Raw genomic sequence first — 16,382 nt, forward strand, 5'->3', positions numbered from 1 at the left:
ACCTAAGCTCTTAGGGGAGTACAGAGAGCCGGGACAACCTGGACAACCACTTTTCACTTAACTGGGGAAAATGCGTGTTTCACTATTTGACTCACTAAATGAAGAGAAGGGACTTTTTAAACCTGTGAAGACCACAATGCAGTTTCCCACTCACCCAACAAAGAGAATTCTCTCAAAAGCAGAGAGGTTGAAAGGTTGAGTCATCTTCCCCCAGAGGCCTCCCCACTCATCCACAAACCTGGTGATGGGCTACATACCCTTCCCCTCAGGACAGCCCCACTGCATTTCCCAACAGCATCTTCAGGCATCAAGAGATTAAATTATTTGCTCACAATGCCTCAGAGCAGGAGTCCTGACCTAGGATATCCTCTGTACCCCAGGGAGTGGCCGCACCCTCAGTACTACCAACAGGAGGCCACACTGTCCTTGCCTCCTATCCCAACCTCACGCTGACCACTTGGCTGAGCAAATTCTAGAACACCACCCGGAGCAGGTGGGGACAGCGGGGGAAGAGTGCAGCGTGGGGGCTGCAGGTCTGTTTCTAGTCCTACAGCCCAACACCAACTGCCAGAATTCCGACCCTCCTGGCCTTCCTTTGTCTACTAACCTCAGGAGACCAAAGAGCCCCGGTAGCCGAATGGGGAGCTGCAAGGTAACCTTTATTAGTTACTTTGTAATCACTGCACCAGGATCCCTTAGGGGATTGGTTTCCAGGAGATGTCTAGTATTTAGAAACCCTGACTTAGGAGTTAATCCCAAGATTAACTAGGAGTATGTGTTTGGGGATGGCAAGGAGAAGATGAGCCCTTGTGCTGAAGCAGTTTATGTAATTGTGCTCAGGGACCGAGGAACACATCCGGAGTCATTTCTTCTGGACATTTCCTCACTAGACAGGAGACACTGCGCCCAGTGTGAATAGTAACCCGTCCTTCAACAGTCAGGAGCGAAGAGGTTACTGTTACACACGGGGACCCCCTGCACCATTGCTGTATGCTAATGAGCCAAATTCGATTCTAAAAGCCTGTTAACTTCTCTGTGCATCGTGCCCGGACCTTCATCAGCTCGGACTCACGTGCACGGGAGAGGATCCGCGCCTTGGGTTTGAAGAACACGGATAAAAAGCGGAGGAACGCAACGCCGTTCCCCTGGGCTCTTCAATGACCTTCACAGCGGAAGGTCCTTCCCGGCTTCGAACCCAGAGCGCGCGGCCCCCGCCCAGGGCTCCGGCGCCGCAGCCCGTCCCGCGGCGCCCTGATCCTCCCGAGCCCCCCGCCCCAGAGCAGCACCGGCTGCACCCAGTGGAGGCGGACCGTGGCGCCAAGCGCTCCCCGTGCTTCCCCTGCGCCCCTAACCCGCTCCCACCCGCTCCCTCGGTGCCCCGAGGCGGAGGCTGCGCAGGTCCCCGGGCGGGGAGGGCGGGGAGGGGGCCCCGGGCTGCGCCCCCGACGGGCCCCTGCGCCTCCGCGGGCACCGGGGGGCGGGGCGGGGGGCGCCGGCGGACGAGCCCAGCCCCGAGGGGAGGGGCGAGGCCGCGGGCGCGGCGAATCAGGGCGCGGAGGACAGGGATGCGGAGGAGCGGACGTGACCGGGCGGGGGAGGGGGAGGGGCGGCCCCAGCGCGGTGGGGGAGGGGCGGGGGCGCGGGAGGAGCACGCGGCGCGGGGAGGCGCCGGGGCAGCATCGCGAGGAGGGGGCCCCGGGCGGGGGCGAGCGGGGCTCGGAGGGCAGGAGGGAGCCCGGGGAGGAGGGTTTGCCGCAAGGAAGGCGGTGATGCGAGCGGATCCAGGCGGCGGCGGCGAGGCCAGAAGGGAGCGCGCCCCGGGGCGGGGGAGGCCGGCGCGGGAGGACGCGGGGGCTCTGAAGGGCAGGGCAGGGCAGGGCGAGGCGCCAGCCCACCCCGCCCCCGAGCAGGATGCCCGGGAGCCCGGGGGGACGCCCGGCGCGGCCGCGGCCCCGCTCACCTCCGGCGCGGTCCGGCTCGAGCTGCGCTGCGGTGCGGGCGGTGCAGGCGGTGCGGGCGGTGCAGGGGCTGCGGACGCTGGCGACGCGGCGCTGCTGTGCGGGGGGCGGCCCCGGGGCCCCGAGGTTATCCCGCCGCGGCCGCCGCAATCCCTCCGCCGTCCCGCCCTGCGCCCAATCCCGGCTCCCGGCTGGCCGGGCCCCGCCCCCTGCGTCCTCGCCGGGCCGCTCGTCGTCGGGAGGAAGCGCGGCGGGCCGGGCGCGGCGTCACGGTGCCCTCCGGGGGACTACATGCCGCGCGGAAGGACACGGCACTCGGAGGCCGCGCCGCGCCCGCCGCCCGCCGCCCGCCGCCCGCCAATGGGGAAGTGGCGAGCGGCAGGCCCCGCCCCCGGCCCTCCCGAGCCCCGCCCCCAGCCCGAGCCCCCGAGCCCCCAGCCCGCGGGGGCCCCGCCGCGGCGCGCAGCTCGAGCGCTCGCCCGGGAAGCCCGGGAGCCGAGGTGGGGGCGGGAGGTGGGGAGGGCCGGAGGTCGCCGGCGGAAGAGCTCGGGGAGAGCTCGGGAGGGCGGAGAGGGCCTGCCGCGGGGGGGCGAGGCCACAAGGGAGGACCGGTCGGGGCTGCAGCCCCGCGGAGCGCGCCCGAGACGATGGAAAGCGAATGGAAGGTGCTCGTAGTAGTGCACGGCTGACCCATCAGGAGCGAGATGTGGAACGTTACGGCAGATAGTCTGCAGGAATCAGCCCTTTTGTTTTCAATCTCATGGTTTTCGATCAATATCGTTGGAGCTTTTCTATTTTTCTCCAAGGTATTTTCCGATTTCCCCGGTGATTGGTAAACAGCCAGGGATGTCAGCAGTTATCAAGGATACGGCAGCTAACTCCTGCCTCTTGAGAACAACAATGTCGCCTCGTTAAAAATCATGACTGCTCTCTTAGGGTCTTGTCCTTTCTTGGAAGATGATACCAATTTGTGTGACCTGCTCGAGCAGGCACTTGGCTTGCAGCTGAATCACAGGCCTTTCATTCTGCTTCTCTGTTAGTTCAGAAGTTCAGATAAGCCAGGAACAGAAAGGGACAGCCTAAAAGTAAGTTTGTTTGTGATAGAATCCTTCAGTTTTCTTCTGGAAGCCTTTTCTGGTCCCCTTGGTTGTAGATAGGACGTTGGTTGGCCCTGAGCTAAAGATGAAGGAAAAATACTGGCAGGTGGGGGTGTCAGTCATCTGGCCAGTGCTGGACAACATTGCATTTTAAAGTTCTAAGTCTGGACATAGTCCCAAGATTGAAATGCACACGCATTAAACTGGAGAGTCATAAAAAATGTCATCCATGAAACTCTAGCAGAGACTAACCCAGTATATCCTTACACAGAAATGCATAGTGAAAATCTGTCACATGGAGGAGTTTATTTCTTTTTTTTTATATTTTTTTTTAATTTTTTTATTTATTTATGATAGTTACAGAGAGAGAGAGAGAGAGAGGGAGGCAGAGACACAGGCAGAGGGAGAAGCAGGCTCCATGCACCGGAAGCCCGATGTGGGATTCGATCCCGGGTCTCCGGGATCACGCCCTGGGCCAAAGGCAGGCGCCAAACCGCTGCGCCACCCAGGGATCCCACATGGAGGAGTTTAAGGTGATTGTCATTGTTTTTCTGAAAAGCATATTTAAGAAAGTTCGGATTCCATCTTATCTTAGTTCCAATTCTACCCACTAGTTCTATGACCATATCCTGTAATTTAATGTGTAAGAGCCTAGCTCCTTAAAAGTAAATTGAAGACCATCCCTGCTTCATAGGATGGAATTTGATCAGATGATGTGTGTGAGTGAGTACTGCATGGTGCCCGGCAGGCTTCCTCTTTTTTGGGAATTGATCTTGTGGAGGACGGTCCTCATAACTAGTGCCAGAACATCTTCTGAATTCAAGTAACTTCTCCTGGTCATCCTGAATCCCCACTCCTTTGACCCCTCAACAAGTATCCAGGAGGCTATGCGAACCTGGGGCAATGCTGCAGAATACAGAACACCCCCGCCCCCACGAAGCTCCTCCCCAGAGCCAGTCCTTCCACTATGCTCTCTGACCTGGCAGGATGGGATGAGGAGGTGCTAGATTCACTGGACTGGGGTTAAGAGTGAGGGTGCAGATTGCTAGGTTTGGATTCATGGCCACAGAACCACAAAACCTGGGATTAAATGGTCTAATACTCCAAGGTCATTTGGAGTCCCTGGTGGGATAAGTGTGTCAGCAAATGGTACCGGACCCAAACCCCTGGGGTCCAAAGACAAACTTTGGCCCTGGTGAAGAGGATGAGGTTTACAGGCTTTATCGTTACATGACCTCTAGGCTTCTGCCTGAAATGGCAGTGTTATTTCTCTCGTGGGCCAGTACGGATTTCCAGGGCAGCCCACTGGCCCCGAGCATCAGATTTAAAGCAGAAGTGCTTATCACTTTAGACTTTATATGCCCTCTCCAGAGCCAGACCAAGTGGACTTAATTTACTTCTATGCCTTCCTTCAGATTCCCAAGAGCTCTTTGGGCTTACCAGGGTGGCACAAAATCTCAATTCCAGAGTTCCCCCACAGAAAAATTCTGGAAGGAAGAGAAAGTTGAGCTTTTCGAATTAGGGATAATGAGAGAACAAGCTGTCTGTGTGGGAAGGGGAGGGTTTCATGTAGGAAGAGACATGGAGGGTTGATTAGGAGATGGGTATGGGAAGGCCATTCCAGAGGATAACAACTGTAAAGAATGTTTCCTGAATGCAACTGTGTATCTAGTTCCCCCCTCCTGAGGAAATGCCTCATCAGCATTCAGAAGCAAGAGGGAAGCTTGAGGAGTCCTTCATTCCAGTGGAAGTATTGCCTCAGCCAGGGTGACCCTGTCAGCCTACGTGACCCACTGCAAGCTTTCTCTAGCCCATGACTGTAGGGCTCACAGGACAAAACCTCCCCAGAGTACTTTCATCCTATCCACCATGCCAGTCCCAGGGAGGCCAGGTTCTCTCTCCTTTCTCCCTCCAAGTGTAGCCACAGCTGAGCTCACTAAGACCAAGTGGGATCATAACCAGACCCTGGCCCCAGAAAGTAACCAAGATTTGGAAGACCAAGAAAGGCAGCGGTGAACAATGGACCAAGGGCCCCCTTCCCCAGGAATGCCTCCTGATGCATTCAGTCAAATTCTGTGTTTCCCTTGTCACCATACCTCCAGTCTTCATCTCCGTGCTCACTGGCATCCACATAACCTGACCCACTTAGCCTAGAAAGGACAGATAGGACTAAGGAGACTTTGGTCTCTCTCCTAGATAAAATATTTTTGTAGGTAATGCTTTAACCTAAAGGATGGCATCGCTGGCCCCGCGGGGGGGGAGGGGGGGAGTAGGGGGGTGTTCTGAAATCTCTGTGGAATGTCCTATATTCCTAAGAGAATGATGCCCCTACAGATGAACTGGAGCCAACTTTTAGTCCCCCCCCTTCTGGGGAGGGGTACTCTGGGGGGGTTGTGTGAGCCACAAGGCTTCCTCCCCACCACTCCCAAGGTGGTCCAAGCTGAGACATCTTCCAAACCTCCATGTCAGAATCCATCCTGTGAGAAGCTGTTAAGTAACTCAGTTATGACTCAGCACCAGGCTCTGCCTCTGCCCACTGGCCAGAATCAAAGGAAGAACCAAGCAGAAGGCTCCTCCCCTATGGATGGCCACATCCTTACCACAAACTAAGTCAGGACCACACCCTGCCTGTATGGAAAATTACCAGGAGAAGGAAGAGGAAAGTTAAACTCCAGGAGTTTTAGAGTTCTCAATCCAGAAATCCTAGCCATTTACTCTCCACCTGGAACTAACTGAGGAAGATAGCTCTTTCCCCGGCCCTAGCCCTGACTAAGCATGTCCAGGCCTAAATGAAGTAAGGCTGCTCGAGCCCAGGACTATGTGAAAGATAGGCCAACTGTCCACTTCGGTGTGCAGTGTTTGTACTAGCCTCGGCCGCTGTGAAGGATGATGTTTTGTTCAGACCTGGCTTTCACAGGCCCCTCCTCTCTGGTACTGCAGGCCTGGACCAGAGAAAGACACGATCTACTCCTCCTGCAGGCTGTGGGAGGATCCCTACTCAGAAACCCAGGGCAGCAGCCTGCAAGTTCCTGGCAATGAAGGCACTGTTCTTAGAGAAGTGCCATAGGTTTTTATTAGATTTGTTTTATACCATATAGGTTTTTTAAGTTTTTCAGATGATTATGTATGGCTTTCAAACTTCTCAGATTCTGAGTCCTGTTGCTTTTATGTGGAACACTATAAAAAGGTGTATTTAAGGTCATTACAGTTTTATTGGCATAATAATGTTATATGCCGTTTATTTTTATTTTTATTTTTTTTTAAATTTTTATTTATTTGTGATAGTCACAGAGAGAGAGAGAGAATGAGGCAGAGACACAGGCAGAGGGAGAAGCAGGCTCCATGCACCGGGAGCCCGACGTGGGATTTGATCCCGGGTCTCCAGGATCGCGCCCTGGGCCAAAGGCAGGCGCCAAACCGCTGCGCCACCCAGGGATCCCTTATATGCCGTTTAAAAAAAAAAAAAAGGTGACATCCATGGGACTAGCTCAGATATTTGAGTGTTTTCTGGTCATATATACTATCTGTGCATTACTTCTCTTTCTGTCATTTGTTAGTGCTTGCTAAAGCAGATACCACTGATAAATTATAAGAAATGCTTATAACGGAGAACAGTCCATTAACAATTTCTGAAAATTGAGCAAAAATGTTGCCACACCACTGGACTGGCCAAGGACCTAGGCTGAGTGCTGGAACACCCGTGGGAGCAGTATGAGACCCTCTGGGGAATTAAAACAATAGCTAAGAGCTCAGGTTCTGGAGTTGGGCAGTTCTGGTTAAAAACCAAGCACTGCCACTAACCAGCTATGCAACCTTAGACACGTTATTTAAGATCCCTAAAGAAAACCTATCTTTCATCTTTATTATCAGGACTAAATGAAAAAGTTATTTGCAAAGTTTGAAAGGCTATCTAGCCTAGAGCTAGAAGAGTTCTGGAGTTAGGTCAACTGTCAGTCACTAGCTGTGGAATATGAGCAAATCAATTATCCTCTGGGCCTCTGTTTTCTCACCTACAAAATGGGAATGATGGCCCCTATATCATAGGCTTGTGTAAATTATATTAGTCCATACACGTACAGTGCTTACAACAGTGGCAAAGGGTTAGCAAATTATTAAAGTGTTTACTAGTATAATGCCTGGCACCTACCCAGTAAGAACTAAAAAATGTTAGCCATCTCTAATACTATGCAGATGAGCTGCAAGGGTCCTCCCAGGAGACAAGAACTTCAGTCAGGGTGGGTTTCCTGATGGGGCCATTTACTTAATGGAAGGGTATTTCACCTAGACCTGAAAACAGAATGGGACAGAGAGCCTTAGGAGACTTATAGAGTCAGAGTGTAGCGGTCTTGATTAAGAATGGGTGAGGAGGGGGATCCCTGGGTGGCTCAGCAATTAAGTGCCTGCCTTTGGCCCAGGGTGTGATCCTGGGGTCCTGGGATCGAGTCCCACGTCAGGCTCCCTGCATGGAGCCTGCTTCTCCCTCGGCCTGTGTCTCTGCCGCCCTCTCTCTCCCCCCCGTTGCTCATGAATAAATAAACAAACAAAATCTTAAAAAAAAAAAAAATAGGGTGAAGGTAATGAAAGACAACAGGTGGTGTTAGGTGGATGTTGTAAATCAAGAAGCTGTAACAGAATAAAAACCCTAACTTGAAAAGCCAAACTTACTTAATGTTTTTTGCATTCTCTGTGCTTATAGTCCTGTTTTTCTTCATTAATATTTCATAAAATATTTGGCAGTGTCCAACTTGTCAGAGAACTAACTTAGGGTTAGACGCACATGAGACGCACATGAGGCCTGAAAGGCCAGCAGTAGGTTGGGTGGGAATTTCAACGGGGAGATCGAATTCACTGAAATAATTAGGTCTCCTCAAAACAGCCATCTTTCCTTGGAGAATCTGGACTTGGTTTCATTAAGGGAGGCTGCATTTCTCTACATGTCAAATTAGAGACCAAGCCAACTTCCTGCACCTGTCAGCTATTTCCCCCTCACCTCCCTTATCTTAAATAAATTAGCTGGGAGGAGGAAGAGAGTAGAAGCCCAACCCCTGAGACTTAGAGCAGGAAGAGTGGCTAGGTTAAATGCAGAAAGCAGAGAGAGATCCTTAGAGTAGGAAATCTGAGCTGCTTTGGGCTTAACAGCCCTTAAATCTTGAGGAACAGGTATCAGTGGTATTCTAGATCCTTGAGTTTGTGTCATCTGCATAACTGGTAAGTTTCCCTTCTTCATCCATTGATAAAATGTTGCCATATTTGTAGTATACTACACTAGATGGACTCGGCTTTGACCCCACTCAATGTAATTCATTCTGACCCTGAGGATATTCCACTCTCCCCACCCAACACCCCATTTGGGGGCTTGAGGCTGGTGCTGGGCCAAGGCTAGTCAGACCACAGTGATCATATCCAGTCCACAGCACCTTCCATTTTATTGTTTTATTTACAAACAGGGTGAAGTCAACTGGGAAAATCAGGAGTAGGGAGTCATTCTGGGCCATCCAAATGTGGAGTGGTTCCTGGGTCAGTCTCCACCATGAAGGCCGCCTCTTCTATCCTTTTCCTGCCCCTTGGTAACGGCCCCTTGATTCCTCAGGGCAGCCTCGCACGCTGCTCCTGAGCCCTTGTATGAGGGCAGATGGATCCTGGGGGAACAGGGGTGGTACGAGGGCTGGGGCCCCCTCAGTTTGTGTAAACCTGAGTTCCGATCACACGCATGATTTCCTTCTGTATCTTGGGGTCCTGAGTATTAATGTTGGCATCGCCCACCTGACCATCCTCATATCTGCCAAAGATAGGGCAAGTGTGAGCATAAGAGGGAGAACAATACCAGAATAATGTCAACCAGTGGAATTATTTTTGGAGGTGTGGCCATCCCATCCCAGAAGCCAAACCCTTTCTTGCTACTACTCTTCTGAGTAGAAAAGATTCAGCTTATCTGGTTTCCTTTAAACAGACTTTGATCTATACCCATCCCTATCATCCACAGGGAAAGTTCCAGTGCCAGCTCCACTCAGGTAGCCAGGGACAAGTCTTGAATGACAGAAACAGACTTTCCCAGTAGTCACAGCATCACACCCCCACCCTCATTTCTCAGAGCGACCCCCTAGGTACACTCCTAGACTTACACAAAGAAGAACCGTGTGCAGACATGGTCAGACACAGGGCACACCCAGATGTTCCCATGCTTCTGGAGGTCCTTAGATGTAATCACTGGGAAGAAGGAGGCCAGAAGTTATAGATATAATGCTTAAGTCACACAGTCTAGGCAGGGGAGGGAAGACGTGATACTTCAACACCACCCTCAGCTGGATCATAAGGTTGGGGACACAGAAAAACAGGGACTGGGTGAGCTACCCACCTTCACAAAGTGCTATACAGTTTAGATTCCGACTCTGCAGGAACCTCGACTGAATGGATCGGGTCTGGAAGAGAAGGAGAGCAGAGCCAAGTGGACTGTTACGGCTCTCCCTAGACAAGACAGTTAGCTGCTGATGGCTAGGGGCATAGGTCAGGGATATCTGGGGATCCCCAGCCACCCCACCCTCCAAATTTGCTTTCCCATAATCAGTCTGGATGAGTCCATAGCTTCCATCTTTACATTTTCACGTCACTTTCAACTCAGTCCCTGCTTTCATACTTATGACCGAGACTATGTGTGACTCTGGAAATGTGTTCATCTTAGAACCTATCTGATTTCTTCAAATATTCTTCAGACTACCCACCTCCCCCACCATGTGTTTCCCCATCCATCTATGTAGCCTGAACTTATCCCAGGGGAAGAGATCTGCCTCACCAGAGCAGTGCCAACTAGTAATACCTGTGGGATGGTATTCATCCTGTTGTATCTCTGGACCAGCTCATCCTTGGAGGGCATCCTGTGCTGTCCTTTTCCCATTCCTGTCACAGAACAACAAATTCAGTTCACTCACCCATTCCTCAGTCAAGTATTTACTAAAGTGCATACTATGTGCCAGGCATTGAGCTAGACATGTAGTGAATAAAACAAACAAGGTACCTGCCCTGACACAATTTAGTCTGATGGAGACTAGAGGTAAAGAACAAGTAATTACAACACGGTATGGCAAGAGGTGTGATGTGGAGAATCTAGAACAATGTGGGGCTAGAGGAGGGGAACTAGCCTGCCCTACCAGTTTGAAGAAGGCTACCCAGTGATAGCTAGGAATAATTAGTTAAATGAAGACAGGGAAAGTGTTCTGGCAGGGGTAACAGGGCATGGAAGGCCTGGAGGAAGGAAGCAATGTGCCTTAGTTTGTATGGAGCGTAGTCAGTGGAAGGGGAGTGGCAACAGACAATGTGGAAGCATGGAGCTACGATCAGATCAGGCAGGCCTTTCAGGCCGTATTAAGACAACTGGAGTTTATCCTGAGAACATCAGAAAGTCACTTAAAGGTTCTAAGACAAGGGAGGAACACATGGAATGAGCCAGGAATGAGGGGCCCAGGAGCGTGGTATCAACACCTCGGATCAATGCCAGGTTGAGCAAAATGAGTGAAGAGGAAGCAAGCAGAGCAAGTCAGATCTGCTCTAGTCTCAAACTATAAACCAGAGTCACTTAAGAGATAAGGCAGAGATCACAGCAGGTAAGTAATGAATAATTTTCCACAAGTAGCCATAATGGCAACAACCTTAAGCATCCTGTTTCCTTCAGAAAGTCCTCCCAGACTTGAGGAAGTGATGCCAGTTCCCCCCTACCTAAATCCATAAATCCTCCACCATCCTTATCTCCCAGTTTATAACATTCATGGACTCATTCTAGATTTTTCTTATTTAGAGACAAAACAGTGCTTGTCTGCTCCTACTCCATTTTTGGCCTGTGACGACTAGGACATAGTCTTTGTACTAAGCTTTCTCACAGGCCTGGCCTTAGCACAGTGTGTGTGTGTGTGTGTGTGTGTGTGTGTGTGTGTGTCCCCTTCTGTTGGAGAGGGAGAGGGATGAAGATGGAAAATGATGGTATCATTATAGGCTATAAGTGGGGCCCCTATCTCAACACTCCGCCCTGGAACTTTCTACCACTAATCCCACTTTGCTTCGATTCTTGGTTTTATGATAGCCATGGTGCAGCAGTGGGGATGAATGGACTGACATTCCTCATTGCTCAGGCTGTCAATTTGTCATGCACTTACACTAAAATCCCATGATAGATTATGGCCTAAACAAAACTCAGGGCAAGACTTAAACTAATTAATTTCTTCCTCCTACAGGACATTTACCACCCCTCTATGTTTACTTTCTCCATTAGCCTCAACTAGGTTTAGCTCTGATTCCAAACATCATGACCTCCTCATCTTGGGTATTTCAGTGCAAGATTCTGAGTGAAATCCCCACCCAAGTTCTACCCTAGAGGATAAGAAAGAACAATCTGATTTCTATGGCTGATCTTAGAGATGGCATTTATGATATAATCCAAATCCTGTCCCATCCCAATCCTGTTGCACACTGTTCTGTCCATTTTGACCCAATGATCTTTTGTCAAGACCAGAACCTGAGAATATGGTGGCTAGAATCATCCCTGGATGCTTTGTATCCAAAGTATTCATGTTTCAGAAATCTCTAAACAGAACTAAACAAACAGATGTTTACCATCTCCTTTCTCACTGGCCCTCATTATAACCTGCAAACAATGGCCAAGTCATTGGAGTGGAGAGGCTCCACTAGCCAAATGGATGTTCTCCATTCATACTGGCTCCCAGAGGGCACTGAATGCCACAAAACTAAGGATACCCTGAAGAAGAACAGAGAAAACCAGAGTAGAATAGGGTAGATGGAAACATTTTAAGAACGTAGTGTAGTAACTACAATAAACTGGACATCTGTATGCATCTCACATTCTAGAGATTCTCACTTATCTGTGGGCCCTCAAAGACGCAGTCATTCAAGTAAAGCCTACCCAGTCAGTCCAATATAGTGATAAGAAAACTGGCCTAGAAGTTAGGAGGCCTGGATTCCAATCCTAGCTCTACTACTCCTAGCTATGTGACCCTAAGAAAGTCATTTAACTTCTCTGTGTATGAGCTTTCCTATCTGTAAAGTAATAAAGGATTGGATGAGATGATCTCTAACTATTAAGAGTAAAATCCTATGCCATTTTATATGAATAATCAATGGACCTTTGCAAGAGGGAAAGGGATGGTGTCATAGGATGTTGTTATGTCATCAGTAAATAAAGATAAGGAGTCAACAGAGATTCCTGGCTTCATTTGGTAACTAAAGGGACTCAGGTACTTAGTAGGAAACAAAAGTCAGTGAGAGGGGAAAGAGGGAATGAATAGGGAGAGAACAGACAGGAAACAAGAGTTTCGCGGGCATCAAAAACCAGGAGTAGGGATCCCTGGGTGGCGCAGCGGTTTAGCGCCTGCCTTTGGCCCAGGGCGCAATCCTGGAGACCCGGGATCGAATCCCACGTCGGGCTCCCGGTGCATGGAGCCTGCTTCTCCCTCTGCCTATGTCTCTGCCTCTCTCTCTCTCTCTCTGTGACTATCATAAGTAAATAAAAAAAAAACAAAAAAAACAAACAAAAAAAAAAACCAGGAGTATCTCACTACTCAGAACATAAGAGCTTAATGAGGGAAGCTCAGGCTTGGACAAAGATAAAAATTGAGAAACCTGGACAAAGAAGCCAAATAGACTACCCCAACACAACCCCTACTTTGCACCTCAGGCACATAGAGTAAGATTAATGCACACATTCAATAAATATTTATTGGGCACTTACCCTGTGTAGATTCATCACCAGGTTTGGTTCATGACATACTATCATTTATTTATTTATTATCTATTATACCTATAGACCCAACCTACAAACTAAATCCAAGAACCAAAACATTACTAGTGACTTATATCTAACTATCTGCCTCTCCTTGGGAGGTAACCACTACCTTGAAATTTCTTTAGTTTCATCACACATACCCACATATACACCCCTAAATGTTTAACTCTGTATGCTTTTGAACAATATAAAAAGACATCATACAGTAGTCTTCTGGGCTTTTTTTTTTTTTTTTTTAAAGATTCTATTTATTTGAGAGAGAGGAAGAAAGTGAGTATGTGCTCGGGGTGGGGGAGGGGAGCAGAGGGAGGAGGGACAAGCAGATTTCAGAGTGCAGAGCCTGACGTGAGTGAGCTCCAATCTTACAACCCTGAGATCATGACCTGAGCCAAAACCAAGAGATGGATGCTCAACAGACTGAGCCACCCAGGTGCTCTTGGGCTTGCCTTTTTAACTTTTTTAATTTTTATTCATTTTTAAAGATTTTATTTTATTTATTCATGAGAGACACAGAGAGAGAGAGAGAGAGAGGCAGAGACACAGGCAGAGGGAGAAGCAGGCTCCATGCAGGGAGCCTGACGTGGGACTGGATCTGGGTCTCCAGGATCAGGCCCTGGGCTGAAGGCAGCGCCAAACCACTGAGCCACCAGGGCTGCCCGGACTTGCCTTTTTTAAACTCAACTAATTACTAAGATTTTTCCACATAGTTGAGAGCCACTGTTTATCCATTTTCATTGCTAAATAATAATCCACTCTGAGAATACACTAAAATGTATTTATTTCTTAATCTGATAATGAGCATTTGGGTCATCTGCAAGACTTGCTATTGCAAACAGTATTACTTTGAACATTCATGTACACCCCTGGGTGTATGTAGGCAGGAATAAAAATTCTGGTCATTGGGATAAAATGTTTTAGCTCTATAAAATTTAACACCAAGTTGTTTTCCAAAGTGGCTGTACCAGTTTATAACCCCATAAACAATGAAAGAAATCCTGCTGATCTACAACTTCTAGAATCATTAAAGGTATTACCAGATTTCTTAATTTTTGCCAATCTACATGGGTGCTAAACACTAAGTCATCTTGGTCTTGATTTTATTTCCTTGATTAACAGTGGTTGAGCAGGGATGCCTGGGTGGCTCAGTGGTTGAGCATCTGCCTTTGGCTCAGCATCTGCCTTCGGCTCCCGGGGTCCTGAAATCAAGTCCTGCATCAGGCTCCCCACAGGGAACCTGCCTCTCTCTCTGTGTCTCTCATGAATAATTAATAAAATCCTTTTAAAAAAAATAGCAGTTGAGCAGCTTTTCATATTTTTTGGTCATTTCTTCAGTGAAATGCCTGTTCATTTCATTCACCTATTTTTCTATTGGATTGTCTTTTTCTTAATGATTTTCAAGCATTTTAAAAATACATTTTTATTACTCATCTTTTGTAGTTAAGTGTGTTGCTAAATGTCTTCTGGTTTATAACTTCATTTTCTTAAGATGTCTTCTGACGAACACAAGTTTTTAGTTTTAATAAAGTCAAATTTACTGATCTTTTATGACATAATTCTTTTTCAATTCTCTGGATAATTTGTATAAGACTACAGTAATTTGTTTGGTTTGGTTAAGGTTTGGTTTAAGACTCACTTATAAAACTATCTGGGTTTGGTGAGTTTTTTGGTTTGTTATTTGTTAGAGTAGTTTAAAATTTAGAGACTCTTCTAGTTCTGATTCTGGATCTAAGTTTTCCTACCTTTATGACAGTTATAATTACTGGAGAATACTAAATAATCTATAAAGAATCTAACACTGTTCCCTTTGTATGTCAGACACACAATATACGGTGGATATCCTTTATACAAAGACTATACAGAATAAGAAAAACAAAAGAAGACTGAAAAAGAACTAAGACATGAACCTGGTACACTGAGAGCCTCGAGTCAGATTCATTTTCTGAACAGAACAAAGCTGGACTTATCTCCTGACTAAAATATGGGCTTCATTCATGCCTTATCTTTGGAATAAAAGGCTTTCACTTCCATCCAATGTAACTATTATAATATTATTATATAATTATAGACAGTTTATATTTTAAAAGGTAGATGACAAGGAGAACAATGTCCCCAGACATGTAAGCCAATGGAAGATACTCAAACCCTCAAGTGTATTCATATATCAACTCACATGCACATGGGTACGTACACTATCTATAATAATGACAAGCTACTGCTAACACCAGAAAGTGGTCTATGAAAAACCTCGTTCCAATCTCCCAGTTATTCCCTAACTTAATCTCAGAGCCAAGCCTCTACAATGAATAAAACCATCCCCATAGAGAAGAGGACCACCTAAGGGAAAGGGAGATAATTGGCCTTGCCTTCTAAAGAATCTAAATTTCTAGTAGGAGGAGGGAAAAAGACAGACTATGTGTCTATGACTGGGAAGAGAGCTGACACAGACCAAGTGTCCATGATGAAGGAAGAGGAGATAGCATAGATTATGTATTTACAAAATGGATGCGATGTAAATAGAGTCAAGGTGGCCAGAGAGTGTTTCTTACCTGAGTATCCAAAGGAAATACTGGAGATGGGGCTCAGGTAGATGCCTTTGCCATAGGCTGCTCCATGCAGCTTGCAGGGAAACACCAGGATGAGCAATATGAGCCTGGGCCCTCCCATGGCTGTATATTAGGCAGCCACAAGGCTTATCCAGCCCTCTGTCCCTCCAATTACCTTCTTACTCATTCAGATAACGCTAGGAACTTATTCTTGAAAAGCTACTTGGCTGAAAAGTGGATGCAGGTTAACCCCTTTGCCCTACTAGAAACCGAGGTCTTGGAAAGTGAGGAGTGGCAGAGCCACTGAATCAGTCCCTCAGAATCCATACTCCTGTCTCCAGGCCTTGGTACATATTCAGATTCCAAAAAGGGAATGATAGAACAGGTAGCCAAGAGGAGAAACAATAACCATTCCTTGGAGTCTCACAGGGCAAAGAAATAAGCCTTTTCTATCAACTTTTTGAATGAACAGTCACATAAATTAAAAAAACTTTGTTTAATAGGTTAATTTATCACAGTGGCTGCAGTCAGCAATTCATATTCCTGCTTATTGCTACAATCCCATTCCCAAAACCACCAAAAAACACAGCCTGGGGTCAATTATACAAAAGCCACATTCATGCTATACAAACAGTTCCAACCTCTTTCCTAGGGAAGCCCCCGGCAGGCTAGATTTGAGGATGCTGAAGCAAAAACAGTTGACTACTCTAGAGCAGCCTTCCCTAAAATTGAGTAGGGCAGGGAGGGGGTGGAGAGAAAGGGAAAGGGGCACAGCCTCACCTGCAGTTTGGTGTAGGATGCATTGACCAGCCCATTGCGCAGGATCGAATGCCAGTTCTCAATGTGGGACCCACTGTAAGGAGGGTAGAATACAGGTCTCCTCAAAGTCTGAGGTGCCCAGAAGCACTTTCAAGACTGCCACTCCCACCCAATCTCACCCACATAGGACACCATGATAGAGCAGATACACCTAGTGATGCACATGGACATAGCCACA

General features: G+C 48.1%; 2 protein-coding genes and 1 long non-coding RNA gene across 16 annotated transcripts in view; 1 reads left to right on the top strand and 2 right to left on the bottom strand.

The window, feature by feature from the left end:
* Positions 1–2,118, bottom strand: part of PKM (pyruvate kinase M1/2) — a 26,641-nt gene extending 24,523 nt beyond the window's left edge. For 2 of the 4 annotated variants that reach the window (XM_025472272.3, XM_035708941.2), the window contains exon 1: positions 1,961–2,118. Coding sequence is in view for 2 of the 4 variants with exons in the window: in XM_025472270.3 (XP_025328055.1) it covers positions 155–204 (50 nt within the window). In the remaining 2 variants the exon portion in view is untranslated. Of the gene's footprint in view, positions 1–154; positions 286–1,960 lie in introns of those variants that run through there. The other 2 variants (XM_025472270.3, XM_025472271.3) reach the window with 1 other exon arrangement.
* On the top strand, positions 308–14,869 carry LOC112675647 (uncharacterized). Its single transcript, XR_003145973.3, has 2 exons — positions 308–652; positions 14,658–14,869. It is a non-coding gene; the product is annotated as an uncharacterized LOC112675647 (long non-coding RNA).
* PARP6 (poly(ADP-ribose) polymerase family member 6) overlaps positions 8,474–16,382 on the bottom strand; it is a 28,152-nt gene continuing 20,243 nt past the window's right edge. For 8 of the 11 annotated variants that reach the window (XM_025472262.3, XM_025472264.3, XM_049104351.1 and 5 more), the window contains 6 exons: positions 16,166–16,238; positions 15,389–15,458; positions 9,870–9,949; positions 9,411–9,474; positions 9,178–9,262; positions 8,474–8,834 (listed from right to left, as the gene is read on the bottom strand). In XM_025472262.3, the coding sequence (XP_025328047.1) occupies positions 8,732–8,834; positions 9,178–9,262; positions 9,411–9,474; positions 9,870–9,949; positions 15,389–15,458; positions 16,166–16,238 (475 nt within the window). In that variant the 3' untranslated portion in view covers positions 8,474–8,731. Of the gene's footprint in view, positions 8,835–9,177; positions 9,263–9,410; positions 9,521–9,869; positions 9,950–15,388; positions 15,459–16,165; positions 16,239–16,382 lie in introns of those variants that run through there. The other 3 variants (XR_007407395.1, XM_025472268.3, XM_025472269.3) reach the window with 3 other exon arrangements.

This window comes from Canis lupus, chromosome 30 (assembly GCF_003254725.2).
Source record: "Canis lupus dingo isolate Sandy chromosome 30, ASM325472v2, whole genome shotgun sequence".
Lineage (NCBI taxonomy): Eukaryota > Metazoa > Chordata > Mammalia > Carnivora > Canidae > Canis > Canis lupus.